The 22,601-nt window shown below is 40.4% G+C and overlaps 1 protein-coding gene across 2 annotated transcripts; it reads left to right on the forward strand.

Annotated features, from left to right (window-relative positions):
- Positions 1–2,040: 2,040 nt before the first annotated feature.
- abhd15a (abhydrolase domain containing 15a) lies at positions 2,041–16,974 on the forward strand. Of its 2 annotated transcripts, XM_063493378.1 has the most exons (4): positions 2,041–2,929; positions 12,119–12,471; positions 14,328–15,010; positions 16,899–16,974. In XM_063493378.1, exons 1-3 carry the CDS (start codon positions 2,381–2,383, stop codon positions 14,986–14,988), a joined length of 1,563 nt encoding a protein of 520 aa, XP_063349448.1. In that variant the 5' UTR covers positions 2,041–2,380; the 3' UTR covers positions 14,989–15,010; positions 16,899–16,974. The 2 variants fall into 2 exon arrangements, with proteins under 2 accessions (XP_063349448.1, XP_063349447.1); XM_063493377.1 differs by lacking the exon at positions 16,899–16,974 and having other exon boundaries at positions 14,328–16,429.
- Positions 16,975–22,601: the final 5,627 nt, after the last annotated feature.

Below are 22,601 nucleotides of genomic sequence, written 5' to 3' on the forward strand. Positions count from 1 at the left end.
ATCAAACATGGGAAAAATTTTCTTAATTTGCTGTTGTCAGGTGTAAGTAGATGCAAAGATGAGGATATTTTTTATGCAGCACAGCATTTGATGTTTGTTTTGAACATAAAAAAGCACCACAATCTGTTTAGTCTAAACTTTGTAGTCATTTCTGCTTCTAGAAGTCAGGTCGATTCCTTGTTCATTTTCCTCCTCATCTCTTCTCATCAATGCAAAATGTATTTTTGTGGTCCACGCCAGTTTGTCTCTTGGGACTGTTTGAGTCAGTGTATTGACTGAACAAAGACTGGATCTGGATTGCAACATCTGGACCTCAAGAGTTTTTCAAATTAATATCACTTTGAAAAATGGCCTCTGTACAAAAGTCAATCTAAAATCCAAAACACATGAAGTCCTGACCTTTTCTATCCATTACAAATTACATCAGTAAGATGGTTTATTTAACTGCGATCATTATGAATGAGCCTCACATTTTACTTTAGTAAAGCAAGTTTAGAAATACCAAATATTGGAGAACATCTCTTACAAATATTGGGTTCACATATATACATAAAGTAATGCATAATGAGATTTGTTACTGGTTTAAAGAGAACACCTGATCTGACACTTGCAAACCCGTGCTTATTAGAGACCTCGATAGTCTGATGCACTGCACAGAGGTCAGAGTTTTCCTTGATTAGCTTTCAAAATGAACCAATTTCACCAACAAACAAAAATGATTGCTTGTCCAAGAATAGCTGTGGCTGTAATCGTTTGGCAGCAAGAAGGGTAATATATCATTTTCAGAACCAGTGGAGGAAAAAAAGTTTTCTGGGAAATGAAAACAGAACTTGAATGCAATATTTAAGGGGACTGAATACATATACACATTCTAGAGATTAAGTTAAAGAACTGAATTGAAGCTGGTCATCACCCAACTTTAGAGCATCACTGCACGCATGGATGCACACAAAGTGCAGAAAAGCAAATATTTGGTGCCTGTGAGGTGTGTTACCACGATGCTTCGGCCTCTCGTTGTTCTTTATTCTCTGCTCAATGTTTTCGTGTCTGCTATTTGTTCTTTCTGGCTAATCCAGTGGACTGATGCAGGCTTGAAACCTGCCACAAAGACACAATGCACTATCGCCTTGCCAGTTTCCGTTTGGGTTTGTTTCCTCTTGCCTGTACACATTACGTCTCCACACTGTCACTGTGAGATCAGGATGAAGCACTTAGTTGTGCTTCTAGACTGAGTGTTAAAGATATATTCCACTGCAAAAACAGATGACAACACTAAAGCTTTTCACAAAATGAATTAACAATATTTTAGTAATAGCTTTAGATTCTACTGATAAAGATTCAAATGGGATATTCCATGGTAAATACAAACATGGGTTCACCTCGTGTCTGATTTTAAAAAAATGTTTTATGCATGGTGTTCAAATGCCCCGCCCTTCACACAGTGGAGAAGAGAAACATTTGTAAATCCTTAAAGTGTTAAATTTCTTTTCATTCATTTTGAATTTCTCGGGCACCAGAGAGCAGAGTGGGTAAAAACTGGATCTCCCCGCAGGTAAACTGTATAAGAATCTGTGTGTCTAATGACGATTGTTCTTTTTTTCACCCTTTCCCACAAGTGAAAGTCACAAAAACTAAGCCACCAAGTAAAACTGAAGATGAACAGAAACCTTAACAGGGTCTCCACCAAAAGTTCACAGATCACTCTTTATTCATTTTTGTCCTCTCTCTCACTTTCAGAGTACAAGGTCACATCTGATAATGGCCGTGCGCGGCACACAGGTCTGCCTCCACCGTGTGTGAAGAGCAAAGTGCAGTTACGGGAGGGTGTGGTTCTTTCCATGAGACTGATGGACACGAAGTGTACGGGGTTGTTTACAGGAAGTATTTTCATGGGAGAGTAAATAACAGCACAGATAACCACACGTACCTGTTCCCTCGTAAAGGGGGTTGGTCTTAATGGGACCCATCGCGGGGGGGCGTTTCCAGCAGCGCGTTGCTCACGGATATTTCTCGCGCTACAGACTGTTGGGTGTAAGCGCCGGTGTCGGGAAAGTGCAGTGTGGATAAGTGAACGGAACTGTCCCTGCGTGTTTTATAGCTAGCTAATCACAACTGAAGGCATTAACTAGCCTCTGTTGTGGGAGCTGGAATGACAGAAACGCTGCGTAATCGGGACCCCGGTCATTACAACCGCGGACTCGTGCGCTTTGGCACCGGAGGGAGCACTAAGCTTTAACTGAGGAGTTGAGCACCAACAGACAAAAGCAGCAAGGTGCAAGACGGCTAATCTTTCTGTTAACTAATTTGCAATATGCAAATGTAGAATACAAAGTGGAAAGTGTTCGCGTTGTGCTCATTTTGCTCATTCCGAACCGTGCCAATGCTGGAATGGCTTTTGGCTCTGTGCTTTGTGATCCTGGTGGTCTCAATCTGGCCAGGCTCCAAATATTTTTGTACCGAGAGCCAGCGCGATGCTTTGCTTCAGAGATTTGGAATTTTACAGCAGGTGGCGAAAGGCAAGACGGAGAGGTGCGTCTCGGAGCGAGAGGGGAGCGACGATGCCCAGTCGGCCTGCGTGGGCGCTTTGACCGGTGAGAAGCCACGCACTGTGGCGCTAATATGTAAACCTTCCGCGCTGGCAAACTACCTGCTGAAGCACTGCTGGACTTTCAGTAACTACTCACCGTGTGTCGGCTGGACATGGCGGGCCAGCGCCTTTCTCCAGAGTGTTTACGAGGCGTGCTGGCCGTACGAAAGCCCGGTCCAGTTTGTGCGAGATAACCTGCAGCTAAGTGATGACGGACTGGTGGCCTTGGACTGGGCTGTGCCATCCTACCAGAAACGTCGCAGGACTTCGAGTCACTCCACCAGTCCGGTTCTTCTCATCATTCCAAACTCTTTTGGGAAGATCACTAGAAATGTCCTGAAGGTAACTCGTGCGTTATCGGCATGTCAATAAAAACTTAACTGAGTGTAAGGAAGCATGTGGAACAAAGAGGAGGGTAGTAGTTTGTATACAGCGTATTGACAACAGGAAGCCATTTGTATCTGCTTTAGAGACAGAAGCCATACCCTGAAGTCCCCAGCAGATGAATCTCAACTTGTGTCATGAACTTTTACAGATGCCCTGTTCCTCTTATCAGTGTTACAGCATGAACCAACGTGATGTAAATACAGCAGTCGCTTGGGAGTTCAGTCTGTCTTCTTTGGGGTTTTTTGCATCAAAAATACAAGTGTAGCATTTTGAGTATTTCAAGAGCTAAATAGCTGGGCAAATGATTAAAAAATAAATAAAATAAAACCAGAAACAAATAAGGTAATTTTTAATGCACGCCCTTGCAGTGTCTTTAAACTAATCAAAAGAGAATTGCCTTCTTAATTAAAAAGAGAAGACGCCAAATAGCCATTTGAGCTTAAGCCATGGCAAGCTGAGTTGAAAGGAAAGAGCAGAGCAGTGAAAAGAGCAGATGCAGTGGCTGCGCCAGTCTTTCAACTGCTCTTTCAATACACTGAGGTAATTGAGTGAGGGATTACAAAGCATCGCTTGACTTGTGAAGGCCGGGGAAGTGCAAGTGCTGCTCCACATGAACGCTTGTTGGTTCTTTCACCGTTCTGGCCACCTGGTATCATGCTTCATTTCATACTGTTAGCTTTGTGTGTAAAGCACTCACAGGCTTACTGTCAGCCCTGTGTCAGAAATGACAAGTCTGCAGGAATACTGGAAAATCAAATGTGCCTGACATTAAACTAGGGCAACTCTTTAAAAAAAAAAAAAAAAAAAAAAGGAAAGGATAGAGAGTGACAATAAGGAAGAAATAAGAAGAAGCAAAGAAAACGGAGAGTGCAGCCTACAGGTTTACCACAAGGAAAAGCTTCTGAATGATGTAGAGATGAAGAGTAAGTGATCGGTGCAGCATGCATTTTTTTTTTTTTTTTTTTACTGGCACCCATCATCAGAATACAGTATTTACAATGAACCCGGTCATTTACGCTTGGGAGGGCTGGAAGCTGAGGCACCACAAGGGATGTGCACCAATTAAGATTGCTTCTGCTATTGGTGAGACTTACTATGCATAAAGCAGTCACAGTCTGTGTGTGTGTGTGTGTGTGTGTGTGTGTGTGTGTGTGTGTGTGTGTGTGTGTGTGTGTGTGTGGGAGAGAGAGGGAGAGGCAAAGATAAAAAGAGCTCATCTTTATGTGCTCAAACACAACCATGCATCTATATCTGTCACACAAGACTGAAACCAAGGAACATGTAGATTCTTTTATGGGCTTGTGGTTCCTGTCGCCTCCTCTTTAACGCATCCCATTCCAGGGATTTATGAATTTATGAATGAACCACCTCTTCATCAATTATTCATACTTTTACTCACAGTTTGTCTTAGACCCCTTTTGTCTCTCTCATTCTGGTACGGTTCATATGCATTAAACATTGTTTATCATATATATTACTTTTCACTGCCTTTATATTCAGGTCAGAGTTTTAAATGTACTTACATACCTCATACCCAGCTGCTGGTAGTTGCTGGTGGCTGTTTTGCCTTGGAAACAGTGGAAACAAACTCCCACCAGTCCTCATAAACCTTTCCAGTTAACAAGTTGCATCTTGCTTGCTTAAACTGTGAGACTAAAATTAAGAAATAGTTTACTGTGGTTTATTTCTTGGCCTGGTGCAGCGACTTCCTGAGCGTTGGCATGACTGTGATGGACTCTGCCTAAATGCAAAATGCTCTAGCACATAACCCCCACCCACAGTAATGTCAGTGCAGCAGCTTTTGTGCTAAGCTATGCTAACCACCAACTGCAGTAGCTTTATATTTGAAACTCCAGGAGTATCAGGTATCAGTCTTTGGCAGCATAACATTTTGCATCAAAGCAAATCATTGTTTTTAACTAAACTGTCACTGTCTTTATCTTCTATATCAGCCATCTGCACATTCTTTTAATTAATCTTATCCCATTTTCATCCAATGATGAAAGTATACAAAGATATATGGAAATTACCCCATATAATTATGTTTCAGTGCTTATGATACTTCATTTCTTTTAACCAGTTATCATTCTTTAAGAAATGCACTACATGGGGGTTTAAAATAAAAATGGTAAATGGCCTGCATTTGTATAGCGCTTTACTCAGTCCCTAAGGACCCCAAAGCGCTTTACACTACATTCAGTCATTCACCCATTCACACACACATTCACACACTGGCAATGGCAAGCTACATTGTAGCCACAGCTGCCCTGGGGCGCACTGACAGAGGCGAGGCTGCCGGACACTGGCGCCACCGGGCCCTCTGACCACCACCAGTGGTCAGAGGTTTAGATAATGTTTTGGTTACATGTAAACTACACTTTAACACTTACATTTTTTTTAACCATTTCTTTATGTTACTGTTAAAAAAGCAGCTTTCAGCTTACGAACTTCTTGGATTGAATAGCTGCGTAGCACTTGCTCAGTAAAAGTGGGGAAATTTTAATATCAACACTCATGGTTCTGTCAGTGAGGGATGCAATAAAACCTCAACGTTCCCGATTCTGGAAAAAGAGTATGTTTATCAAAAAGATAACCAGCAGTATTAAAAAAATATGACAAGCTCTGCATAAATGTGCCAAAATCCTGAGCATACTGTTCATCAAATACTTTACTGTGTCTTTTTCACAAGAAAAAAAACAGATCATGGATCTGTTTTCCGTCTCCCCCATCAGTTTTTATAATTTATAGTGTCAGAGCAGTGAGAGAGTCCAAACCATCTCAGCTGTGACTCCCAAAGTTTGTCTCCAAACTGCTCAACCTGAGTTGTCCTTGCAAAAATCTGATTTCCATCTTTTAAAGGTGTAAGATGTGCATATGCATCTTTATACATATGTCAAGATATGTATAAAGATGCACACATAACCTCAATGGCTTCTTCAGTAAGTGCGCCTTGGTAATACCAGCTGGTGCCACATTGTTGCACTAGCAGCAGCCTGAACCGCTGAAGATGAATCCATGCATGTTGTTTTTCTGCTGCCATAGCCCATCTGCTTCAAGTTTCAACATGTTGTTTGTCCAGAGATGGTCTCCTGCATACCTCGGTTGTAACAAGTGGTATTTTGAGTTAGTGTTGCCTTCATATCAGGTTCAAGCAATTTCCCCTGACTTCTGGCATCACTAAGTCATTTTCACCCAGAGAACTGCTGCTCTCTGCATATTTTCTCTTTTTCAGTCCATTCTCTGTAGATCCTAGAGATGGCTGTGTGGGAAAATCCCAGTAGATCAGAAGTTTGTGAACTGCTGATCTACTTTCTCAGATCAGCGCCTTCGGCAGCAACAGCCATGCCACATTCAAGACACTTAAGCCACCTTTCTTCCCCATTCTGCTGCTCAGTTTCAAGTTCAGCAGGTCGTTTTGACCATGTCTACGTGCTTAAATGCACTGAGCTGGTGCCAGGTGGCTGTAAAGCACTGGTGCCTAATGAAGTAACCAGTGAATGTGTAAGTGAACAATGCAGAATGCTTTATTTTATACTTAAATTTTATATACTGTACAGAACATAACAAATTGGAAAGGGTGGATTTGAATGGGAAATTAAAACTTTCTGAGAAACATTCACAAAGTTCTTGATTTAATGTAACGTTACATCCACAAATTGGTTTCACGCCTTGCTTGTATTGGTTTTTGTAAAGCAACGCAGTTGCATCATAAACTCACCCATTTCTTCCAGCAACACAGGCTTTTCTTTCTCTACTGTTTGTGTGTTTTACTCCAAACAATTAATATGAAACAGCCTTTCCTTTGATTAGAGTTCATACAAATAGTTGGTCTTAAAACTGCCAACCATTTAAATAAACCAGGACACCAGAAATCGGGATTAATACATAACAAGTGCAACAACTTTTTTTAAATTGTAGATTTCTATTTTTGATTTAAACGTCAGCACTATGCAGTCTAAACCTAATAGCCGAAAATGAATGGAGGTATAAACGGCAACATGGTAATATATTGCAGCAAAAATTATTTATAAGTGTTGACGTTCTGTACATGTGACTGCTGAATAGTAAGTTAGCAAACTGTTAACCAGCGGACACATTGTTGTTGCCTCTGAAGGGCTTTTGATCAAGTAGCATTCCTAATTGAATGTGAGCACCACTGACCTTTAGAAGCCTTCTGGTATTAATGTCTTTGTCGCTGTGTGAGGACAAGGGGTGTTGCGCAGTGTGTGCAGCCCTGGGTGGAGGAATTTGTCACGGAGCTGACAGTTTATCAGCACCAGCCAAAAAGTGCTGGAGTGGCTGTTGCGGTACAATTAAACTTAAATCTCTAACAAAACCAACTGCATATATTATACCAACACGGTATAATATATCCCCACAAACTAGAACATGTACATTTGATCTGACACGTGCTTTGCAGCGACTTTAAAATCACAGAATTTTTCGTGATCAAGTACCAAATGGTAATGCTGAGGCTAAAAACGTCAAGTCCTATTGAGTTTTAATGATAAAGCTTTTTTTGTCGTTCACTGTGCCTGCGTTACTGTGGGTAAACTGCACCGTCTGATGTTTGTTTACACTGTGCGACTGGAAAAATACCTTAGTAGGCGGGCAGTTCTCCTAATTTAATCACAGCTGGAGCGCTCATTGTTTGTCACAGCTCTAATATGCTGCTGAAACCGTAAGATCGCTCTGTGTTTCTCTGCATCACCGGGAATTTAACTGAACCCAGAAGTGATTTATATTCATATGTGAATAGTCCTTTCTCCTGTGTGCTCCTCTCAAATCCTGATGATTTGAGGAAGAGGCTAATGAATGAGCAAATGAGTGATGTTCTGGTATAAGAACTCAGCGCAGGACTGACCTAGTAATGTGTCTGGCACAGTAAATCCTTTTCATATAGACAACGAAGAAGTGGCAAAACTGCTACTGCAGTCTTTCTCAGCTGGTAAATATTTAATGCTCTTCCCGCAGCCCGTTGGGATTCCTGCAGATTTAAAGTGAAAGGTCATTTAAAATCCAGCCATTTATTTGCACAAAATGTACAATAATCTCACCGTCGTCCCGAGTCACAAGCCTCTGTGTGTGTGCACTCTCCTTCTCTTGTGCTGAGATAAAGGATTAGAAGCACTGCAGATTTAGAGGGAAGACAAATCTTCTCCCTGTGCTTCCAGACAACATAATGGGTCATTTGGTCTAATGGTAATATTTAGACTAGACTGCAGCAGTTTCTCATTTTCAGTCCCTCTCTGCATGGAGAGCTTTTCACAGTAATTTAAAAAATCACTTGTCATTTGTGTTCTGCTCTGAATCAAAACCTTCCCAAAGTTACAGTCATTTTTTTTCCAGGATACATAGTAATGAATGAAGACTGAGGGTCACTATTTTTTTGATGTCGTCTGTTTGTCATTTGAAAAGGAAAGTTAGAGAACTAAGAATAACCCATGATTAAGTAAGTCGTAGACCAACCTGTAGCAGGAGTAACTCAAATTATGTTTGTGTAAAAATTGGTGTGTAAAAATATAATCATGAGCAAATAATATTATTGCACAGGGGCAGCTATTTAATGCAGTATGCACAATTAAATTCCTTGCACATAAATTCAACAACCTGCATGTGTAGATCTCAGCAGCCAAAAAAAAACTCATCATGCACGTGAGAGTGTCTGTTTGGTGAGCGTTGCAGCAGATTAATGGGGAAATTGTGGTTGAGTAGTGGTAGTGCGTTTGCAGTCCTTTTGCATGCTCAGACAGTCCATCTACCTGCAGAGAGCGTCTGTTGTCAGACGGGGACAATGTCATAAATATGTCATACAGTCCATCTGTGGGCTCCTGCTGGTGATGTTATTGGTCTGTCAGCAAGCTGCAGAGAAGAGAGAAGTTCTAACATACAAATAGGGATGGGAGTTGATCAAATTTAGCAATTCTTCTTCCATTTTTAAATCGCGTTTCGATTTGATTCCTTATCGATTCTCATTGGCTCAGCTTTGAGAGTCTATCAAAAACATTACATTTGTCTAAAATAAATTACGTTATGTGGTCAAATCTTAGTGCATGTTGGAGGTATTTTCCCTCTATATTATGTTCAATGTTAATCAAAGAAAATAATGTAATCTTACACAGAACACTTTTCTTTATAGTACAATACGTTTTCTCCGTAAAATGACCTGAAAAACGCTGCCTCATAGTTAACAATACCCGGTTACAACAACCAAACACCAGTTAACAATATCAACCTATAGGGTAAAGTTTCACACACCAATTTCACTCAGCTTTAACATCACTCTGGGTTCTTAGCTAGCTTAGCATTAGCATGCTGTCTGTGCAGGTGCTTGCAAATGCAGATGTTTGCACTTTACATTGGCAACATTGTTGCAAAATCTGCAACATTTTTGCAATAAAAATAAAAGTAATGTCCATATCCACGCTGTAGACTGTGTCACTATTTTCATCCTCCCTTCATAAACTAAAATCAGCTGATTGTTGCACAAGTGCAATTGGAACTGATAAGCGGATCCAACTACCAAGAAGAGCAGCAATTGAAAGGAAGCGAACTACTGAGTTTATTGAGTTTATTCCCATCTCTACATTCAAAAAGCTGAAATTAAGTGCTGTGTTAAAAACAATTAAGTGTCCACTGCAGCCACTGTCTGTGTTTCTTATGGTGTTTTTCTTTTGGGTTTTCTTCGTGCTTCTTCTATACCTAGTCAACTCCACTGTTACAGCCTTCCCTGTTCATAAAGCTTTTGATGGTGGACAGCATCGCCGTCGTATTGAGCAGAATGCATTTGGGATTTTGGAGGACTGCACAGAGGCACATTTGCTTTGGTTGAAAACCTCTTTGTGAGGCCTAGATGGGCAAATACCTGTGCAAACTGATGCGATCATAGTACCATAAATAAAGAAATAAAGTGTTATTGCTCTCACAAGCAACTGTGCTCTCAAAGCTGAATTCTGCTTGCTCTGATCAGTCTGAATTTTGACAGTTTGGAGGGCAGAGCCCAACGGAAGCATTAAAGTCCATCCATTGATGTCAGTATTTCAATCATTACACCGCAAAAAAATAACTATTGGCAGTTAATTCAGCAAAGTTCATTTGTTAAATTGTGAACAGATATGGTATTAAAGAGCACTTATGTTGCTGTCATGGTGTCATTTCGTTTGAGGGTATAATCTGAATGTCTCAGTCACAAAGGTTGTGGAATTACTTGTTTGAAATCACTATGAGAAGTCTGATTAGAGCGAGCACTGCCTGCAAGAGCGTGAATCTGCTGTAGCACTTGCCAAGTGGATACTCTTGTAATGGATTCTTTGTGTAGTTGGTTGCTGAGTTCTGCGTGTGTAGGTTATTGAATTTACATGTGAGGAATTTAATTCAGAATCAGAGAGACTTTATTAATCCCAGAGGGAAATTGGGTTGTCATAGCAGCAAATATACAACAAACATCAAGCACTTATATAAAATGAGGGTAGAAACAGAGATAATGATAGATAAATATTAAGATGAATAGATAAATATAGAGATATAGGTATAAATATAAAAAGACAAGTGCGCGTGCAAATATATCTTGTGGTGTACAAAAGTGACAGGATGCATTGAGGTGTGATTAATTCTGTTCCACACGTGTGGACCTGACCGATGTCGATGAATTGAAGAGTGTGATAGCAGCAGAAAGGAATGACCTCCTTTAACGTTCTTTCAGATAGTTGAAGGAAGCTGTTGCTGAAACTGTTCTTCAGCTTGTCCCAAGCTGGGAGTCATTGTCCATGATTGCCCGCAGTCTTGTCAGCATTCTGTCACTGATCACCTCCTCCATGGTGGCGAGCTTCATGCCAAGAACAGACTCGGCCTTCCTGATGAGTTTGTTCAGTCTGTTTGCGTCCTTTGCTTTGATGCCTGCACCCCAGCACGCCACAGCAAAGAAGATGGTGCTCGCAACAACAGACTGATAAAACATGTCGAGCAGCCTGCTGCATACATTGAATGATCTGAGCCTTCGTAGAAGTCAGTGTTAGCTGAGCACTCCAGCTCGTGATCCAGTTGAACTCCCAGATCCTTATAGGATTGCATAAGCAGCATTGTGCCTGTGCTTGTGAGGTGAAATACTTTGCTCATAATTATATTTTACCACAAATATAATTCCATGTTTAAGCTCCCGCCACAGCTTCATGACCCAGTTTGGGCCAAGTTTTAGCTGTTACACAGATGTCCTCACATCTGACTCTAGAATACAACTTCAGATGAGAGGAGTTCATGGTTGACTCTGTGAGTTCAAGGTGCCCAGGTCCTGCGGCTTCAAACCATCATCACACCTCCACCACTATGCTTGACAGTTGGTATGAGGTGTGTGTACGCTGATAGGCTGTGGTTGCTTTTCTCCAAACATGGTGCTGTAGTTCTTGTTTTAAAACTGGAGAAGCCTTTTGGATGAGAGGTGAAAACTCTTTAAAATAACCTTGGAGAAGTCCAGTTACCTTCTTTTCAAAGTCTTAAGACTACCATGTCCTGGATGACTGAGAACCTTCAGATGCATAACCCATTTTTCCGCAGTCTTTTTCTAATTGTACTGTCATTTACTTTATATTTAATATGCTAACTTAAGCCTGTATAGTCTGTAGCTGTTGGTTTTCTTGAGTGTATCTGAGCATTGATGTTTGCTGTTGGGAGCTGATAGTTAAACCTATGCTGTAAGACAGTTGTGTGCACTTTAAGCAAGGTTAGACACTTAATTAATGGACACTTAATAAGCAAAGCTTTCTTAGTTTTACCATGTTCTGATTTCCTACAGTAATTGTTTTTTTTCCATACAATAAAAGTAATATTATTCATGTTTGTGTGTTACAGCTGTGAAGATGCTGTGTTCTAAAAAAGTTTTTATTTGTTTAATTATTAAAACCAAGAGACTAGGAAACACAAATTCAGCTGGTATTTAGGACAACAAAGGACGACTGCACTGTGTGTGTAACTTCCATTGCAGTATTAATGATAACCCTAAATGTTTCACCTTTTGAGACACATTTGAGGTATATGTGTATGTGTGTATGTATGCATATGTGTGTGTGTATGTATATATATATATATATATATATATATATATATATATATATCTATCTATATATATATCTGCTTTGTTTCTTTCAACAGTTGTGTGAAATGGCACTGTCCCATGGCTACCTTCCAGTGGTATTCAATCGCCGCAACCACAACAGCTGCCCACTTACAACCGTGAAACTGCAGCAGTTTGGTGATCCTGCAGATCTACGAGAGGCTGTGCGCTACATTCGCTACCGGCAGCCTGCGGGTAGACTGTATGCAGTGAGCGAGAGCTCAGGGTCGGGCCTTCTGCTGTCCTACCTGGGGGAGTGTGGATCTTCAAGCTACGTGACGGCGGCTGTCTGCCTGTCTCCTGTGTTCCGCTGCCAGAGCTGGTTTGAGAGTGGGCTGTGCTGGCCCCTGCAGGGGGCGTTGGTGCTGTACCAGAAAATATGTCTCAGCAGGTACAGAGAGGGGGGGGGATAAGAACCAGTTATACATAGTTTTTACATGATGTCAAAACTACTGGGACATGCCCACCTCATGGGCAAAAGTAGTCCTTTGCACTCCAGCCATTATTTGAATGTCTTCAAATTGAACTTAGCCAAAATATCAGATAGTTGCTGTGCTATCAGATGCATACATCAACGTTTATTTACAGCTGCCAGAAGGGCCAGCGACACAGGCTGTTAGTGGCAGCTCATAGGAATGTTTCCTACCTGACATTGGAAAATAATCAGTCAGCTTTACTGTCATGACATGACATTAATGTGAAAAATTAATACTACCAGAACTTTTCTGGCCCTACACTGTAAATGTTCAAGTTGACAAATTGTAAGATTTACATGTAGTTTTGTTTAAGCTCGCTATGTATCGCTTACCTTTGCTTTAATGATGAACAATTTCTTGTTCTTCACCTCCCAGACGGTGACATTATTTACCCATTCAGATCAAAATACATGTACCTGTCTATACTTTATGCCAGGATGAAAGATGTCATCCGGGCACCGAACTGTAGCTCTAGGAGAGATATTGTCACTTTCAGGGACTTAAATAAAGCTGCCGGGTCAGAATATGGTTCACAAGATATCCAACTAGTCTTGGCTCAAGACTGGTGAAAAAAGCAACACTTTTGGCCTGCAGTACTGTCCATTATGAGCCATAAAGATGGAGTAATGTTTTGACCACGAGAGCAGTGAGTCGGTCACATGACTGAAAAAAACTGTATTGATAGACTGATAGTAAAACAGTGGCCTTAACTCCACAATATTACCACTTGGGTTTTATTTTTATAGCTTTGGCTACATTTTGTATTGTAAGAGGATTTATGCATATCCATATCGCAACAGCGAGTCAAAAAAAGGCAGATGATTAAATAAGTAAAATCCTCCATAACATATTGTAAGAAGCTCGTGGAATCATTTGACTGCTAATTTGTCTTGTCCATTCTGACTTATTCTTGGGGTTTATTACTGCATCCCCAGAACAACAGGAGACGAGACAAATTGTGTATTTGTCCAAATAACACGGTAACATTTTCAGGAATTCAGTAATGGAACAGTTTTATTCAGCTTAAATTGTCAAAGTGCAGCCATGTAAGGATAAGGGCAGTGTGTCACAAGGTAATTCATTTGAGCTGCTTGCATGCTGTGGCTGAAATTAACATAGTGTGTTTGTGACACAGGATGTACAAATTTGAGCTATACTAATGAGTAAAATATGCATTGTACACTCAAAGTCATGAGGCCATGTGATCATGTGGCATACACAAAGCGCAACACCAAAATAAAAGAATTCTATAAATACAACTGTATGAAAATTTGAGTTTCCTTTTAATGATATTTGGTAGCTTGCAAAGGGAAGAAAAAAAGGAGCTCAATAAGGCTCCTGTTCGAAGTACACCTTAAAATAATGTCCTTTAGACGGAAAATTGCAAAGTTTTTGTGGGCTGAAAGGGAAAAGGGGACTTGTGTGACAAACAGACAAATAAGTACTCACAAACCTTCAATTGGAGAGGCACATACAATTTGGGAAACAGTCATGTCACTGTAGCAACAAAAAGCTCGCTCAGTGTTGAGTCATTGATTCTGAGAGACATCGTGACCATGGCAAAGTTTCTCAAATCAAGGCCAATGAGGAGGATGAGACCCATGCAGCTCTTCAGAATTGATTTACTGTTTTTTCATTTGTCTTTGTAACCATCCCTGTGTGTGTGTGTGTGTGTGTGTGTGTGTGTGTGTGTGTGTGTGTGTGTGTGTGTGTGTGTGTGTGTGTGTGTGTGTGTGTGTGTGTGTGTGTGTGTGTGTGTGTGTATTGATAGGTACAGGACCGTGCTGGCTGAGACCCTGCAGACAGACACTCTGTTCTCCAGCCATTCTTTGCGTGGCCTGGAGGAAGCACTGTTTTGTCAGCCTGGATATCCTGACGCTACACCTGCAGCACCAACAGGAAATGGCTGTAGCAGCAATACATCAATTACCTGGGATGCTTACTGGGAACACAACGAACCCTTAAGAGATGTGGATGAAGTGGCCATTCCTGTTTTGAGCGTGTGTGCTAAGGATGACCCTATCCGCGGAGACGCCCAGTCCACAGTGCCCTTGGAACTTTTTGAAACAAATCCACATTTTTTTCTCCTCCTAACTGACCGTGGAGGTCACTGCGGTTTCTCCACCCAATCTGAAGGGAATGCTGCTGGTGCTGTGGGTGCAGTGGGCTCCGTGGCTGCATCAAACAGAGGGATGGAGAGTCACGGGATCAACTGGAGCCACAGAGCTTCACTGGAATTCTTTAGGGCCACCACGGACTTCTTCAATGCAGAGGAGAGAGCGAAGCAGCTTGCTTCAAGGAGGAGGGGCCTGGGAGGAGCTGCAGGAGGAAGGGTTTTTCGCCACCGCAGCGTCAGTACATGTAAAAGAGTGCCAGCTTGTTCTCATAATATCCACGCTATTTACAGCTGGCAGAGATCCTACACACGATGAGGAAGCTTTATGGAGATTAAAGGTACCCTGTGGAGTTTCAGTGTAATCACATTCAGCTATTCCATTTTAGTAAACCAAAAAGGGAGAAAGTTTAACTTTTACATTCAGATACACTTTAGTCCTCAACAGAGCTGACTTTTCTGCTGACTTCTTTGACTCGTCTTGCCTCCCATTGTTCATGCGTTGTTGTATTATACATGATGCTCGATGCACATGTAGATGAGTGGAATGGTGTAACACCATATGTACGTACATGTGCATTGTTGTATGTATGTGAACTCATAGCACTGCTAAAACTAAAAAAAACAAAAAAAACACCACAGGGCACGAGTGACGTCTGACTTTAATGCTTCTAATGTTTTTTTTTCAGATTTGGGATGTGAGGGGCCAAATTGTTCTCTGGATGTGTGGCACTCACTTGAAAGTGTTATGACAACCAAACCTTGAAAAGTGCTGTGTGTGTGTGCGTGTGCGTGTATTGTTTTCACACTGCTAACTCGGGGCACAAACCATTAGGATAAAAAAATGACAGACCACAAGATTGCATGCAGTTGTTATGTTCAAAAGTGACACTAAAAAAAACAAATTTATGAGTGTCTATATATTTTTCTACAGACAGATTTAGGTCCTCTTTAACGTCAGCTGTTGCAGGAATTTCTCAGTTATATTAACAAGCTTACTATATGTTTACAGGGTCCGAGTCATCTGCTGCACATTTTCCCCCATTTGCTACATTTGTAGACACATTTGCTTTGACTTTTGAAACCTTACTGTGTATTGTATTTTGTTGTTTTTACTGCAAGTATATCTATTGAGGACTAAGACTTATGCCTCAGTTTGGAAGAAAAAAAATAAGTGAATCAGCGTTTCAGACTAATTGGAGCTGAATGTTAAAGGAGTTTAATCAGTTAATCGACTGTTTTTTCTATGTGTTACAGAGAGTTAAGTGAGTATGTTTTCCTCTGTGTCAGAAAATATCCTGTGATGAACAGAATAGGTGAACACCTGTGAGACTTTTAACCAGTCAGCCTTTATAGGTCTGTGTCATACGAATGGAAGCACTTTGTACGCTTTCATTTCTTATCCTTTGACTTCCTGCTCCGAGGCTTTTTCCTGAGCTGCTTGGGATCCGCAGGTGGCTGTTGTTTTACTCTGAGTAGGAGAATTTTGGGTTCATACTTCTACAATAAACAATAAATAAATAAAAGTCAGTATTTCTGTTTCCTATTAATTAAGGAAAAGCCAAGGTGCATTATAACAGTGAGTATAAATCAGGACATTAAGTACCGCAGTGCACAAATGATTGTCTTGTGTTTATTGAACAGGCTGTGCCCACTTTGATGTGTTATATTATGTGACAAGATGAAATTAAAAGTATACTGAGTGAACCAAGACGCGCTGCTGGGTCTGAATTTAATAACCATGCATCCTTCAACTACAGTTAAACAGATTCCTCTTTAATAACGATTTGTTGCATGATATTATGTCTTGTTCCATGTTGCAGATCTCATTAAAGCTGACCTGTGGTCTTGTCAACCCTTTTTTTTTTTTCTTTTTTTTTTAATCAGTGCTCACAGACACTATCTATTATGGTAAAGTACCCACGGTCTTCCTGTGTGTGCATGTGTGTTACAATCACTGTAGCATTTGTCCTTTCATTGAGTCTTATCCACTCTGACAGCTGGAACCCAGCAGTGTACACACTGAAAGACACAAAATGTGTGCTGGCAGACACATTGTCAACATACAGCCCTACGGTCATAAAAGCACACAAATAGAAATAGAAATACAGAGACATAGAGGAAAACAAACAAGCTGTCAGATATATATTGTTCATATCGATGCACATTATCTACAGGAAGATTTTCATACTAATCATCCATCCATTTTCTTCCACATATCTAATTCAGGGTCACTGGACTCTATCCCACCTGTCATAGGCCGAGGGGCAGGGTACACCCTGGACAGGCTGCCAGTCCATTGCAGGGCTAACACATGGAGACAGGCAACCATCCACATCCACCACTTGCATATCTTTGTGGGGAAACTACAGTAACCATGCTGACGGGAAGAACATGCAAACTTCACACAGAAAAGCCCTAGCCTGGCTCCAAAGCCGAGACATGCTTCCTGTAAGGCTACAGTGCTAAGCACCTCACCACTGTGCCACCCTGTTTCATTTCCCATGAAGTAACAAATAAAGGTCTATATTTATCAGATACTAAACATCAGTTTACTATATAAACATTCTATAGTAGACAAGAAATAATCACTAATGTTATCAGTAGTGTCAGTAGAAGTCAGTTGACACACAAACATGTCTGCCCATAGGTGACATGAAATGTTTTTTATTTTAGTCTTATCTTCAGGGCAATTTTTATTATTATTACTAAACTGCATTTATACCTCTCCCATTAAACATGCTTTTATTTGGTGTTGAAATGATCAGACTGTGAAGCGTGAATTCATTCTTGAATTAATTACGCTACCCTACATATGGTGAAAGGTGCTGACAGGAGACGTGACCAATTAAAAAAAGAAAAAGGTCTGTCGCTGTTGCTGATATTAAGTCGGATAATTTATGACCAATCTGTTTCTTCGCAATAAACGCTGACTTTCACTGGCCTCCAAGAGATTAAGCCATTAAGATTGAATTGCCCTTTCCCGCTTTGCTTATTTAATTCTGACCCAATGGTGTGCTTCAGTGATAAGAGACTGATTTAATTAAAATGACTGATATTCAATTAACAGAACCTGACATATCCATTGCTTTGATTATACTAAATCATAGGCTCTCTTAAGGGCGGCACACTCAGTTTCTCGGAAGAGTATATGTTTGTATTTTACTATAGCACACTATTTTTCTGATAAAATCAGTTCAGTAACTTGCCCAAGGATAATTTGACATGCAGACAGGAGCAGAATGACTTGCTGTGCCTATAGCTACAGCCACCTCTGAAGCCTCCTCAGAAATGATCTCAGTTAAAGGTTGGCAGTCAACAGGGAGAAAAGGCTGAGGTATGCTGAATTACAAAAGAACTGGACAGAAAATCAGTGTCAATATGTCTGATGGGACTCATGAATCCAGATTTGAATCCAGATCTTCATAAGTATATATGGAGGTGGTCAGGAAAGAAGTGCAACAGTGAGCGTCTGCAGCCATCTGTCAAACACAGTGGAGGCTCTATCATAGTTTGGATTGCATCTGACTGAAAGTAAATTCAGCTCATACATAGCTATATAGCTAACATAGCTAAAGCTTATCAGGCATGGAGCCTGGACATCAACATCACTCAAGTTGTGTAAAATCATCTTGCAGCCAACATACAAAGAAGAGCTTTGAATGCCCTTCAAGAAGTCTGGAGAACTATTCCTGAAGACTACTTAAAGAAATGACAAGAAAGTTTGCCTAAGCAAGTTTAGGCTGTGTTGCAGAAGGTGGTCACACAAGAATGTACAAACTCTGTCTGCACATTTCAATGCACATAATTCCAGTTTTTCTAGCAAAATGTAAAGAAATGAGGGGTGACTCGGGACTTTTGCACAGCATTGTATGTCAGATTGAAAAATGCACATGTGTTTAGTCAGAATAAAACTGAATAAGCTATTTTCTGTGATAGGCTTTTTCTAGGGATGCACCGATACCGATACTGGTATCGGGTATCGGGGCCGATACTGTAAAATGTGTGTGTACTCGTACTCGTAAAAGTTAACCGATACCATGAACCGATACTAATGTAGCCCGGATGGGAATACTCATAATTCCCATGGACTTAAACGCCACGGTAACATAAGGTGTTCACAGTTGATGTTATGTGATGTAACTCTACCCTAAATGTAATTTGCCCTGTAATATGTCACAAGGTAAATACAGGTAATTAGAGCAATCAAACTGTTATGTTAATCATAAAAGTATTATTTTATGGTATGTAACTCTGAAGGGAGTTAAAATATTTTTCAGAGTTCTCATTTTCTGGAGGCCCGTGAAGGTAGCATAAAACGGGACCTGTGTATCTGTTGCAATGGAGGAGGAGAAGAGAACGGCATGGAGAGATGCACGAGGTTAGCTGAACCAAAGTGAGAGACTCAGCTAGTTTTACTGAGGTTAACCAGCACAAAAGAGTGTGTGACTAGAAAGCTAACCGTGTGAGAGCTTCACAACAGAGTGTGGGTGAAGTGACTTTTTGTTTCAATGGTCGCACCACCGTGGAAAACTGTGTTTCCAGCTACGACCGCCGAGGCTAAAGGCTAGCCCGGACTGCTTGGCTTCGCCAAGGAGGCAGCCGCTATGGACTGTCGGAGAGCTGGACAGTGACTGGCTAATGTGCTGTAGCAGAGACAGCATCGGGTCCGCAGGGAGTGGATTTAGTGTGGGACTGGTGAACGGCGACCTACCGGGCAACGGAACTGTAAGTCAGACTTTTGTGCTCTTACTGGGGAGAAGATGATTTTTCTCCATCGTCCGGCGTGAGCAGCAAACAGGCCTGCAACAAGTGTGAGTGTGTGGAGCCCATGTGTGAATATTGTGTGTTTAGTGGATTTATATAACGTGTTTTGGAGTGTATATTAGTGAGTCACTTACCAAAAGGTGATAACATAAGTTGGGTTGTTTAATATAATTTGAAAGGGAATTATTTCATTTATACAGTGTATTTCATTTGGTTAAGGAATTGTAATATCATTTGAGTTTAAAAAAGGGATGTGTTGTACAGTATTTGTCTCTGCCCTTACGTTCAGTAAACGTTTCGTTTGGGTTAAAGAGTTGTCTGGGGTCGTTTCTTTACTACTGGTTAAGTTTAACTTGTGTGTGGTAGAAGTATCGGTTTTTGTACTCGGTATCGGCAAGTACTCAGATCCAAGTATCGGTATCGGATCGGTTTGAAAAAATTGGTATCGTTGCATCCCTAGCTTTTTCAGCAGCTTGGCCGAGTGTTTCAGCTCTGGTCGGTAGTGTCCTTTAAGCTTTAAACTTTGTTGTGTAAATTCTGTATTGGAAATACTGTTAGGCAATGTTAAAGAACAAAAAGTACAGTTTCATTTTTTGTAAGAGACTGATTGTGCAAACAGTGATTCACATATTTACTAAATTCTAACAGTCATAAAGTGCAGCAGTGTGTGTGGTCAACTGTGTCTTTTTTCAGTTTGCTGTAATTACTGATTCCAGCTCCATCTTGAGGTCATCATAAGTTTCTGTGCTTAACTCTAAAGCATAAAAAAGCAGCATGGCACACGTGAGTTACAGCACATGCAGTGAATATGCTACAGTAGAACAACCTCTTTTTTAAATTAATATTTGGAACATTAATAAACACTGAGAACTGAAGTATGATATAAACAGAATATAAAAATATGATGGTGGTTTAAAAAAAACCTAAAAATCTAACAAAGCAGGGGAGGAACTGTCTACCACAGTATCTCTGGTGTTTTATTTAAGTTGTACCCTCATGTAAACATCCAGGAGGCAAGAACTCCTCCACTATAAACAAACCCTGTGCGCAGTATAACTCTTTTGATGCTTACAGTGAAACAGAGAAGTGAAGAGACACTGAAGCATTCGTACTCCTCACTTGTTGATTAGCAACCGGACCAAGTACGATTAGAGTGTCACTGACCCAAACCTAAACATCTGTTTTGTATTTTTTTGGCCAGCTGGTTGCATTTTTCTCTGTGATCACATCTACTTATCTCGGCTCTGAAGAGAATCCAATAGCTAAAATATCTCTAAAGTAACTGCATGAAACTTTAAGCTTTCCTGCAATGTTCTGTAAAATACAAGTAAAAGCGACACCAGTTGAAGGTTTTTTTAATATTTAATCGAGAGTGAAAGTCTTGGGGAAGGTGGTTCTCGGTGTTTCATCTCTTCTGTCATGCTGATTCAGGGGAGTGTAGTTAAAAAATGAAAACCTGCAGTGAGTCACATCTCAGCTGTGTAATACAGTTCTAATGTCATAATTTCAGAGAACAGAGCCTCCACCGTGTTTCACAGACGCTTATTGTTGTACATGTCTCCTCACCTCCTCCATGATGAGGCTTCAGGGAACAATAGATGGGTCAACTGAAGGACCAGATGCATCTCTCGGGTCCTGCTTCTGGCCTTGATGCATTTTTTTGTTTTCTTTTTTTGCTCCACTTTTAAAAATTACAATAAAGTCTGGCTGCTTGGAAGCAAAATATAAAGAAATTGGGGGCGATGGCTCAAGACTTTTGCACAGTCATGTGTATAAAACGTTATTGGTCAAGTACGGATTTGTATTTGAAGCGCTGTTATGCCAAAGAACGCCCAGATTGTTACTTTGAACACTGGCTCCACCTTGTGGATATTGTCAGCTACAACAGTTCAATTGTTACCGTACCGCACTAATAGTTTTTTAATACTCTGCAGCAATATTCATAATTTATATTCATAAGCACTTTATCGATTTAACAAATACTGTATAGTGATTAGAAAATTGTACATGATCAGAAATATGTTATTATTATATTATATTATATTATATTGTTGAATACATACATTGGCTCATAGCAAAAGCAGAACTACTCTTCTTTTTAAATAAAAGGTAAATAAGTGCTTTATTTACCCAGATATTTGAGGAAAAAGTGGGGAATAGCTTAAATAAAGCTAAAAGAAACAGCAAGAGTCTGTTAGCAATAAGAGGGCACACTGCCCAACCACAGCTGTATTGTGATCACATCATAAGTGAGTGCAGCTTTACATCCAAAAGCCCATAAATAGGCCTCCTCATTGCTGTTTCCCTGTGACCTGGTTTTCCGAAGATGACTTTAGCGAGATCACTCGACCTACTTGTCCATCCAAATTAACCAATCATCTCATCTGACGTCGCCATGGAGACCTCCTCCTTCTCCTCCTGCTCGGTTGCCTCAGTGACCAGCAGATGGTAGCATTAACAAGATTTCTGCCTGGAAAGCTCAACACCACCTTCTCCAGTGGTTGACTCCGCTCTGAGAGACACAATGACGCAGCTATCTCTGCTTTTGGCTTGGAAACTGTCTGTATATTTAGCACCTTGTTTAAAATTAGAGCTAAGCACATGGGGAATAAATTTAGCTGGCAGTTTAAATAGATGTCTGCCGAGTCACACAAGTTGGACTCAGCACACATATGTCTGTAACAAGCTTAATAGGGGAGTTAAACTTTCTGAAAATCTGGATATAAAAGTGTTTGATCAAGTTAAGGCGTTTTTCCCCCTCGAGGCTTATATATATATATATATATATATATATATATATATATATATATATATATATATATATATATATATATATATATATATATATATATATATATATATATATATATATATATATATATATATATATATATATATGTATGTATTTGTGGTACTTATTCTGAGCCGAGCTGTTCATGGGATAATTATTACATATAAGTACGGCAATTGATATAAGCCACATTATTAAGGTAACAGTAAATATCCACACCCTCTGTTGAACTGGTTTTCTACAGAGCAAATGTGCCACAAGCTGAAAACAGACAGGACAGCAGCACCTGTGTACACCATAGCAATATAACTCATTTAACGTGTAGCTCTTCAAAGTGAGCACTAAATGACTTTAAGAGTATGTTGCAATGAATA

The sequence above is a fragment of the Pelmatolapia mariae genome, linkage group LG14 (assembly GCF_036321145.2).
Source record: "Pelmatolapia mariae isolate MD_Pm_ZW linkage group LG14, Pm_UMD_F_2, whole genome shotgun sequence".
Lineage (NCBI taxonomy): Eukaryota > Metazoa > Chordata > Actinopteri > Cichliformes > Cichlidae > Pelmatolapia > Pelmatolapia mariae.

What these genes read in the sequence shown, in the direction of transcription:
- abhd15a (XM_063493378.1), top strand. Translation starts at nt 2,381, where the DNA reads ATGCTGGAATGGCTTTTGGCTCTGTGCTTTGTGATCCTGGTGGTCTCA. An exon ending in TCACTAGAAATGTCCTGAAG is followed by an intron (nt 2,930 to 12,118) that starts GTAACTCGTGCG and finishes TTCTTTCAACAG; the next exon opens with TTGTGTGAAATGGCACTGTC. An exon ending in CAGAAAATATGTCTCAGCAG is followed by an intron (nt 12,472 to 14,327) that starts GTACAGAGAGGG and finishes GTGTATTGATAG; the next exon opens with GTACAGGACCGTGCTGGCTG.